The 11,147-nt window shown below is 42.6% G+C and overlaps 2 gene segments (V, D, J or C); both read right to left on the reverse strand.

The window, feature by feature from the left end:
• Window positions 1–1,609: 1,609 nt before the first annotated feature.
• On the reverse strand, window positions 1,610–2,100 carry LOC113839107. The segment is given in 2 exon segments: window positions 1,610–1,947; window positions 2,055–2,100. Coding segments are annotated over 2 exon segments (384 nt in total).
• Window positions 2,101–5,941: 3,841 nt separating this feature from the next.
• On the reverse strand, window positions 5,942–6,413 carry LOC113839108. The segment is given in 2 exon segments: window positions 5,942–6,288; window positions 6,371–6,413. Coding segments are annotated over 2 exon segments (390 nt in total).
• Between the last annotated feature and the right edge of the window lie 4,734 nt (window positions 6,414–11,147).

The raw sequence follows: 11,147 nt of genomic DNA on the forward strand, positions 1-11,147 counted from the left end.
CTTAAACACAACAACTGTGAAACAGAACATTGGGGCAGCTGGCTGATCTCTGCTGCCAACTGCAGAGCCTTTCCTGTCCCTGAGATATGACCTCATCATAAAACAGCACCTTCCAGTGCTATCATTAATCAGAATGTTGTGGAACTTTTTAGGGTACATTGTGGATCATCAAACCTGCTATAAAAACACTTTTCATGAAGAGGACAAGGTCTCCCCAAACATTCCAGACTCCCCTAATGGAATCTGTGGTTTCTTTGTCTCCCTGACAGGACTTCTGCCTTCTTATCCATTCTCCATGTTGCCTGTACATTACCAACTGCCAATCCTCCATTCCTGTCAGTGATTGGGGCTGTGGTAGTTTGAATTAGAATGTCCCCCAAATGGCTCATATAATGAATACTTGGTCCTCAGATACAGGCACTCATTGGGTAGTATGAGTAGGTGTGGTGTTTTTGGAGAATGTGAGTCAATGGGGGAAGGGTTAGAGGACCTACACATTCGTGGCATTGTCAGTGTGCCTGTCTGCTGTCTGCTTGTGGATCAAACCATGAGCCAACAACTGCTCCTGCCACTCAGCCTTTAGTTTGCAAATCATGGAATCTAATTTTGGAAACCATAATCCCAACTAAGCTCTTTCTTTCTTTACATGTTCCCTTGGTCTTGCTGTTTTATACAGCTACAGAATAGAGACTAAGACAAACTTTCTCAGTGTTTTGCACAGTGAGAGGAACTTCGCAGAGAACAATGCTGGAATTACTGTGACTCTTAGAGACATGAGCTGGCTCTGTCAGTGCTAACACGACACCCCCAAACCCAAAGTGATCTCTGTTATATTTAGATAAAGTGGCAAATGAATATGAGAGATTTTCTAGGTGAGTAGATCTCACTTCTCTTGAACATTAGCATGTGATCAGATGCAGACATTCAATACCTTTGGTGGTGTAATCCCATATTCAGGCCCTGTAGATGATAATAAACCATCCTTGAAAGGCCGTCTCCATACAAACACTGAACTGACTTTACTGAAGGTCCAGTTTATAAAAATACCATGATGAGCAGAGATGAAATTCATGGAGTAATAAACTGAATTAGCTAAAAGCACAGCTGGATCAGGTCTGAAACTGACGTGCACCATTGTCAGGGAGAGGAGGCGAGGTTTGAGACTTGGTAGGGATTATGTTCCTGTATATGGGCCCCATCTTTCCCTTGTTTTCCTTTAAATATAAGTTCTACTCTAATAAGAAAATGTAAATGAAGATTTGCTTGAATCTGAGAAGAAAAGACACCAGAGCCCCCATAACCTCCTCGTGTGATTTCAGTGATGTAGACAGAGATGTTTTTACCCTCATAGCTATCATTTTGCAATTTGTTCATCTGAGAATCTGCCTCCTATTTTTAAATAACAGCAGAAATATTCGAGATGTATTGAGGAAAACAGGTATCCACCGCACAAATATTAGAGTCTTGCTGGGAATTGTAAGATGAAAGAAGCTTAAGCAGCTGGTAAGTGTACAGAGTTTTGTCTTCACAGTTTCCTGGGATGGATGTGTGTTCCCTGTGTGCTGTGCGCCCCCTGGTGGCTGTAAGCGACCTCACAGTGAGGTTTATGTCAGGGTTCACACTGAGATCCCCTCATTGTGTTACTAACACAGTAATACGTGGCGGTGTCCTCAGACTTCACACTGTTCATTTGCAGGTACAGAGTGTTCTTGGCATTGTCTGTGGAGATGGTGAACCGGCCCTTCACGGATGGTGCATAGTTTGTGACACTGCCACCATAGTTAATTACTCCAACCCACTCCAGCCCCTTGTTGGGAGACTGTCGGGCCCAGCTCATCAAGTAGTCACTGAAGGTGAATCCAGAGGCTGCACAGGAGAGCTTCAGGGACCCCCCAGGCTTCACCAGACCACCCCCAGACTCCACCAGCTTCACTTCACACTGAACACCTGAAAACACACAAAAAATCCTGGTCAAGAAATCATCACACATGTCCATTGTCCCTCAGATTAATGTCCACTCACACAGTCAGCATCTACTGCTCTCCATAAATTACCTTTTAAAAGAGCAACAAGGAAAATGCAGCTCAGCCCCAACTCCATGCTGATCCCTGAGTGAAGTCTTGGGATCCACAGCTGAGCTCCTCTGCCTGAGCTGTAAGGTCAGGACTGGGCTGCTTTTCATGAGCAGAGAGAGGGCCCATTTGCATGTCTTCCTGCTTTATAGCGAGCTCTGTCGTGGAGCCTGGAGATGGCAGGTTATGGGTTATTTGTGAATGTGCTGGAGGAATCATATCATGATGTTAATGTTGGGGAAAGGGTATTAAGTTAGACCATTTTATAAGCATCTCCCATTATCTCTTTTACAAAAAAGAGACTCATTTTGATGTTCATTTCAACTCAATTTTCCGTGTCTGGGATTATAAACCAGAGTGACATTGCTCTGTTGTGCTCATTCTGTAGGAGTTGGCACTACTGTGTGGACATCATCCTTGATGAACATAAAACTCCCTGCAGAGCTATAGCTTTGTGTGCTGCCGCTGCCTGAGTTTGTGAACTCCTGTTCTTTATGGAGGTCATATGACATGCCTGAATTCCAGTGTTCAGCTAGTCACATGCAAAAGCATTTCCAGACACTCTGTGAATTTCTTATGTTATCCTCTAATTCTGTTTTCCTTTCCTGCAAATTTACCTATTTGTCCATAGAAATGGGGAGTGACTGAGAAGCTGAACTTCAAGGCAGAGCTCAGCATTTGACTTCTATGTGTCTGAAGCTGGCCCTGTCAGAGGAGCAGCAGGTGGCAAGTGAAGTTCAGGTGTCAGCTCACCATGAGGTGAAGCCCTGGTGGGTGAATCTCTGATAGGCAAAACCTGAGACCACAGACTCCAGAATGTCTTTTGCTCCCACTGATCCTTTACGTGTTTGCTTCTGCCATCTTTCTCTGGTACCTGGCATGGTGTAAATGGATGTAGGGAGATCCCCACTGCCTGTAATGTAGTGTGTTTATCTGGTGGAAACATCCCATTCTACTGGACATTTTTACCTGTGGATTATTATGAAGATGATTTCTTCTTATGCTGAACTGTCTAGTTGATAGTAATAAAGTTAGTTTAAATAGATTTTTGATGATTAAAAATGAATTCAAGGAAGTGTCACACAGCTAGGGCCTATGAGCTTCACCTCCATGGCTGCATAGATTGTTCAGGTTAATAATAGGGAAAACACTTGAGTACCCGAAAGCCAGGATATCTCAAAATGTTTCAAACTTAATGTTGAAAGATGTATTCATAGGTTTCTGTAAAAGATATTGGCATCCAGGTTAGGAATACCTATATTAGGAGATGCTATGAATTGACCATTTGGTTAAAAGCCTTCTCAATAGAAGGAAATCATGCCTGGTGCTGGAAACCCAGTCAACTACCCAGGGTTTCTTACATCATAGGTTTGGGAGGAAAATATTTAACTGCCACTAACTAGCATGATTTCTATCTATACTCCAACTCTTTGTCTTCATACTTCCAAATAAGTGTTGTTATTTCCCCTCATCAAGCAATTTGTCTGCAAAATTTGGAGACCATTACAGAAAACCACAGCAGATAAAATGCAGATTTGTTAAGCCCAAGCCCCATCTGATGCATCTACAACCCATCTTCTGCCTCATAGGCTTAGGAATTGTTGTAAGAGATGGAGTAGAAAGAGTGTGTGCACCTTAAGAAGAGTGAATCTTCTCTGAGATTATGTGTCCTATACATATTAGAGAAGATGTGTCCATCAAGTCTACCTGACAAGGCTATAGAAACATGAGCCAAACAAATATGAAATCAGCAGACTCACTAACATGGAAGGAGCAGAGTTTACCAGGCCTCAGCTCTAGTCAAAGGATTATAGGCAACTAAGGAGCCCAGAGCAGGAGAAATAGTCTTCAAGAGACAAGAGTATACCTCTAGGTTTTCCAATACCATAAAAACCAGAAAACACATTACATGAAGTGAGGTTTGAATTTCATTATTTAGAAATATAGAAATCACACACACACACACACACACACACACACACACACACACACACACACACAATAAATGTTCTGAGATTTAAAATAAGACACTGAACCCTTGAGATTATCAAGTACCCAGCATTTATTCAAAACCAAGTGCTCTATAGAATAAACGCAACCAAGCATGAACTGTGAGAGGTGATGCTGTGTCAGTGTAGGTGCTTGTTCTGTAAAGACTGGAGATGGTAGGGCAAGATACTGTGACTGGGAAGGAAGCAAATATAGAGGCCATAGAACACTGCATGATCTCAGAACCTATCTCAATTATCATGCACTTACACTGATTCACAGGAGTTCTGTGAAAAGTGATTTAAAAATACATTTAACCGACTTATACCTGTAGGGAATTATACTTTCAGGGAGAAAAGGGCCAAGGAAAGACTCCCTGTCTCTGACTTGACACTAAGTATGTGCACTTCCATGTTTCTGACTATTGAATGTTTGTTTTTATGTGTTATAATCATCATTTACTGAATTTCCTTGGCGTCTCTAGCAAGAAGTCACCCTTGTTAAAGTGTGTTAAAGATGACCTCCTCTCCTCTGTTCATAGACCAAGCTACACCTTACTTCCATGCCCACTCTGCACTATTGAGTCTGAGGAATGGGTGTTATTAGAAAATCCTTACCACTGAGGACGTCTCTTTGACTTGGATGGCCTTTTTGGATGCCCATCCACTTCTTCATACCTGGAAATCTCATATCACATTCCTTCATTTTATGAATGACCTTTAGACTATGGGTTTCCTTGGTGAGGACAGTTCTCATCAATGGAGAGGCAGCTGCCCAATGCAGCTTCCGAGGGACTTTAACCACTCTGCATGCTGTGCAACCTTGTGTGTGATACTAAGATGATTTTGGGGACATTTATTTCAGACATTCTGTCTCATCCTTGGTTTGTTCAAATTTTCCTAATGTTAGACAGAATTTGACAAAATACCACAGAAGACAATCTGAGGCTTGTTAACTGAAGGGTTGATATGAGACCAATTACACTATTGATTTTATTTTAATTACATGAGTGGGACACTGTGTTTCATGGTGTGTACTTGGGTTAGATTTCCATTCTCATGACACTGTGGGAGGAGAGCACAAATCACAGGCCAGGTCAATCTGATCACATAATTTTCAATTCTCTGTATGTCAGAGATGGATTCTCCTCTGTCACATTTAAAGATATTAACAATCGGTGTGAACATTTGAGTAATTACTTCATATGATGTTTTTAATCCTATCACCAACTGATATATTTTTTCACACAGAAGTGTCCATATTTGGGAGGCAGTAACCATTGACAGCAGAGTTCTAATCTATTCTCAGCCTCACTTACTTGACACCAGGAAATCCCAGATGTGCGTTGCATGGTGGGTAATGCAGCTGCAGGTGTGTGGACCCCTTGTCACACTGTGTCTCATTCCCTAGGCACCTCAGCAACCACTGTGTGTGAGCTGGCTAGGATGAGCTCTAACACACAGATGTTACTGAGAGTGGAGTGTGTGAGCAATCAAAAGTGGAATCAGATTTTTATGTGAAAACTAATAACATGTGAGATCAGCTGAGTTCCAAAAAGTTGTCCTCATCAAAACATATTCCTCAAAACAGAGAGATGTCTCATCTAGTAAAGACTTGCCCACATTCAAAATGACAAGAAATATTACTGTACAACCTGTCTTGAGACTCACAGTGAGTAACAAACCAATGTGATTTTACATAAACACAGCATTTCAGAATCATACAGAGAAAAGACCCCCTGTCTTCTACGTGCATGGGGAGTGGGAATCAAAGACAGAGGAAACCACGCGATTTTCTTTCCCTGTTCTAAAGACTTACAGTTCCTGGCCTTGGTTAAGGCTGAGCGCCCCCTGCTGGCCCAGAGATCCTCTGCAGGGAGGTTATTGTCTGGGCTCATGCTGAAGTCCCCTCACTGTGTCTCTTGCACAGTAATATGTGGCTGTGTCCTCAGTGGTCACAGAGTTCAGCTGCAGGAAGAACTGGTTCTTGGCTGTGTCTCTGGTGATGGAGATGCGGCTCTTGAGGGTTGGGTTGTAGTCGGTGCCACCATCATAACCTATGTTCCCCATCCACTCCAGCTTCCTCCCTGGGAACTGCATGATCCAGGTCCAGTCATAAACACTGGTGGTGATGGAGTCACCAGTGACAGAGCAAGTGAGGGACAGCGACTGTGAGGGCTTCACCAGGCCAGGTCCTGACTCCTGAAGCTGGATCTGGGACAGGACACCTGCAGACAGGAAGAGTCAATTCTGTCAATCACATGTTGTCACATCCCCTCATGGACACATGTATGAAATGGTCACACTCACCAGGAAGGGCTGTCACCAGGTACAGAAGACCCAACAGTCTCATCTTCTAGGCTACACCCCCTTTTCTCAGAGGTCAGCCTCCTGTGAGAGAGATGTGAGCTCCCACAGCTCAGGAGGGCATTCAAGTTAGAGCTAGAAGATGAATTTGCATGTGAGGAGTCAGGCTTGTCCTTATAAAAGAGGAGGGTGGATACCACTCCATTTCCTCATTACAACACAGCCATCACTGTGTCTGACTTCGTACAGAGTGAGTCTGGAATAGAGAGCATGGGGACTGAAGGGATCACAGGACACACATACTGTAATGACCCCACCTCTGCTCCCTAGCACACCCTGTCACCAAATTCTTCTGCTCCTGTATATTTTTTGCTTTTTTCCATTAACTTATTTGTCAATATTTTATATATTATTACTATTTAATTAATTTATTTAAATTTATATTCCAATCCCAGTTCCCCCTCCCTTCTCTCCTCTTCCTCCTCCCACCCCCACCTCCCATCTGCACCTTGGAGAGTGAGTCTGCTAAATCTTCCCATTATACGTTTGAGGCAGGAACAAGGCGCCTACCCACCACCCTGCACATCTGCGTTTTGGTTGAGCAAGCAACTGCACCATATAGAATGGGCTCCTCTAAGAAAGTTTTGCATTACAATTATATCTTGGTCACATTCCCAATGGCCTCATGTATAATGCCAGCTATATTAAGGGAGTGTCACCTATATTAATGGAGTCTAGTTTGGTCTTGTGCAGGTCCCCTATTTGTCAGACCTGAGTCAGTAATCTTTCATTAGCTAGCCCAGATAATTCTGAATTCCTCATCATGGTCTTGACCCCTTTGTTCATATTATCACTCCTCCCTCACTTCGATTGTACACCAGGAGAATGGTCCATTGATCAGTTTTGGATTTCTGCATCTGCTTCTATCTGTTTCTGAAAGTAGGTTAATGCTTCTCTGGGGTTGACGATTGTAAAGTCTGTGTATCTTTTACTTTATGTCTGGTATCCACTAATGAGTGACTGCATACTATATTTGTTTTTGTGGGTATGTGTAGGGAGCCGTCCCTGCATTCTCCATTACAAGATGGCGCCTGCATCCGGCAGGCACCGAATGTAAACAAGATTATTGCGCAGGCGCTGGGTAATTTTCCATTCCTTGATCTCTGCCTATTCCGTGGCGTCATATGGCCGGATGAGCTGCAGCCAATCATGGGGTGACACGTCCGAGGCGGCGGTTGCCAGCCTTTATTAGGGGACGGGATTCTTGGCTCGGGGTCTCCGCTCTGGTAAGCTTATGCTCTCCTCTCTCAAGATGCATTAAAGCTTTCCTGCAGAAGGATCCGAGTGTCCTGCGTATGATTTCTTGCTGGCGAGAAATACAGAGCGCGCGGGACAGGTATGGGTTACCACACTCAGGCTGTTTTTATTTTTCTAGTTCTGTCCATTTGTCTGCAGATTTTAGGATGTCTTTGTTTCTTACTGCTGAGTAGTATTCCATTGTGCAAATTTATCACAGTTTCTTTATCCATTCTTCCACTGAGGAGCATCTAGGTTATTACCAAGTAATGAATATTACGAATAATGCTGCTATGAACATAGTTGCAGCTTCTGTAATTTTAAGTCTCATGTCAACTCCAATCTACTATTCATACTTGGCCTTCTGAATTCCTGGTTTCTGATTAATAAGACCAGACTACTCAAGGTTTTCTTCCTTGTTCAGTCATGTGATGGGTTCCCAACTTACTAGAATTTTATCAAGCTGTCACGTTGCTGTAGCATATGAACCCCTACTTCTTGCTCTGTCCAGACTGTGGAATGTAGAGGAAACACCTGCTGATAGAATCAGCTGCATCCCACACTCCCTCCCCCTCCTCAACTCCCAAGTCCCCCCCCATCCGTATAAAATATCTTGCTGTCTTTGAAAATTAAAAGGTGTTCTGTATAGGCAAAGGAAATCTAGGATAAAATAAGAGATAAATATATAAATGTATAAAATAGAATTAAAGCCATGTGATATCATGACTCAGGGAACCTCCCAAATGCATTTGAATTGGATCCTGATGACATCTGCAGGTGGACCTGCAGCCTATGCTTAGGAGTATTTGGTTTCCCCGGTTAGACTCCCCCAAAAATCCCATTTTCATTTTAAAGATACTGTAATTGGAGATAGATTCTGTATTACATGTATACTTCACCATTCAACTCTAGAACCCCCTCTACTGTCAACCCACAGAGGTCCTAATATTCCACTGTGAGATAAACTGTATTCATAGTGAGGGGGAGAGGCTTTAAATGGAGTCATTTCCTTTTCTGTAGCATTTCCAAGAGAGTGACATAGATTCAAGGAACTAACTGGCCTTGTATCCTTCTAGAGGAGGGTTCTAACTGTCATCTGAGATGGTCTCCTGGGACTGGTATGTGGTTAACTCAGAGGAATAATCTCTTGAGTAGATTGAGGGAACACACTTTCTCGCCCCTCTGCTCTTATTCCCTATGGTCTGCATAACTGATTAATTTTGGTTTTCCCCCTTTCTATGACACAACAAACACATTTAGCAATGTTGTTGTTCATATGCACTTGATGTCATATTGGACTCTGTCCCTCTTTGTTAGTTTTGACGGAACATCGTCTCCAACTGGAGATTCTCACTCCCATGTAGGGATTGCTCTTCAGTGTTTGTAGACAATTTATTCTGTCTCAGCAATCCTGTACAGGTCAGGAGGTTGTCCTAGGAATCCTGTGTGACTGGGATGCATCAGGGAAGCCACAAGATGGAGTTCTGTGGAGGATGAAAGCTGTGTCTACTCTTCAGAAATCCAGTCTCCTCCCACAGAAGTCAGCCCTATAAACCTTGCATGGGTCCAGCACGTTCACACATTAACAGCAGCCCTGCATTCATACCAATATTAGTCTTTCTGTTGATGGTTCTCAGAATTCACAAATAAGGGAACCCTCTCTCCTATATATCCTGACTCTGAGGTTAATATTAGACCAAGAGAGATCTTCATGATGGTGTTGAAACTTTACTTTGCACAGATTAGAAAAGATGCGCACTATACCTTGGATGACAAGGATATTCTGTCCACATTTACTGGAACAGGAGACACTTCCTGAGTGTCCTGTGATCTGCTAGAAAAGGCCCAAAGGATAAGGAAGGATAAGGATGAACTTTGAGAAAAAATTCCAGCAGGAAAATAAATACACTGGCAGGAAATCAGAAATCCCAACCAATTCTCCACCTGAGTGTGCTCATGTATGTGAGAAGAGCCAGTTCAGATGGGAAAACACTGTTTTTGCTACTCACAGGGCCTTGTTTATAAAACCTGTTGGCTCTCATCTGAGTTATTTTCAGTGTTAAAAGGAGAAAACCTCAATTTGTTGTTGTTGTTTTAATGAAAATACTCAGATTGTAGCCATGCTACCAATGGCAGAATTACTTCTGCCATTGGAATTCAGCCTTCACATAGCCAGAATGTGGGTTCTATATAAAAGCAAATCAAAACCAAAAAGCATATATAAACAGAAATGATTAGATTCAGACATGTCAAAGTTATAACAAAGGGAAAACCCAAAAGAGGTCCTCAGTTGCCCTTCTGCTTCTAAGAACAATAGAAGGTGTGTGTTGGGGGTCTCGGTCTCACACACTTTACACTGGTGTACATTCTATGTCAGTCACTGTCAAAATAGATCTTGTGACAAAGACAATCCAATTACAGGGAGCAGAGGAATGAGCACCCAGTGCTCTCAATGACATGAACAGGCCTCTTATGTTCCCAGCCTGGAATCACACTGCTGCTGCCCCCAGTGTTATCTGAGCAGGAGCCCACTTTGTTGCCAATGAAGAAATTCCACACCCTAAGGACTCCACAGCGTGACAGTCAGCTCTAACTGTGACTCTAAATTAGTAAGAATTTTGATTCCTAATAGCAAAAACAATTCAGGGTTGGACATATCTATAAACAAAATCATAAGTTAGATTCATTAGGAAAGTTAACATGACTCCCCACAAATCAAGGGGAACATCTCAACAAAGTATTTGAAGTGGAGCCACATATATCAAATTGAATTTTGAAAGGGATTTTTTGTTTGTCCTGCTATTGTTGATTTATAGTTTATTCCCATCAAGACCAGCAACATTTCCAGTCTCATATATATATGATATATATATATATATATATATATATATGATATTGTGGCACCAGAATTTGCTTTTTTTGTTTTATTGAAGAAGAATCATATCAATAGAGCTGGTCACTGATCAAGCTCTGGTCAAGTATGTTGTATTGTAGGGACATCCAAAATTAGCATCACTTTATTCCCAACAATCCTTTGACCTGATAAAAAAGACTCTGAAAGACAGTGAAGTTACAAAGGGTCACAACAAATGATTATTCCAGAGAAAGACCCCAGGCTGATCTTCTCTGTCATCTCAGTGCCAGGACATATTCCTGCTCCTCCAGGGTTTAGGCACACTCAGGATGTGGTTACAACAGTGTTTCTTGCACAGTAATAGACTTCAGAGTCCTTAGATGTCAGGCTGCTGAGCTCCATGTAGGCTGTGCTGGAGGATTTTTCTGCAGTAAGTATGGCCTTGCCCTTTTGAGTGTATATAGATTCACTATCTTCTGGATCAATAGCTCCAATCCACTGCAGGCCCTGTCTAGGCCTCAGTATTTCCCAACTCATATAGTAACCAGTGAAGTTGTAGCCTGAAGTCTTACAGGACACCTTCACTGAGGCTCCAGGCCTCAGCAGCTCAGCCCCAGCTGCAGCTGGACA

This window comes from Cricetulus griseus, chromosome 5, assembly GCF_003668045.3.
Source record: "Cricetulus griseus strain 17A/GY chromosome 5, alternate assembly CriGri-PICRH-1.0, whole genome shotgun sequence".
Classification (NCBI taxonomy): Eukaryota; Metazoa; Chordata; class Mammalia; order Rodentia; family Cricetidae; genus Cricetulus; species Cricetulus griseus.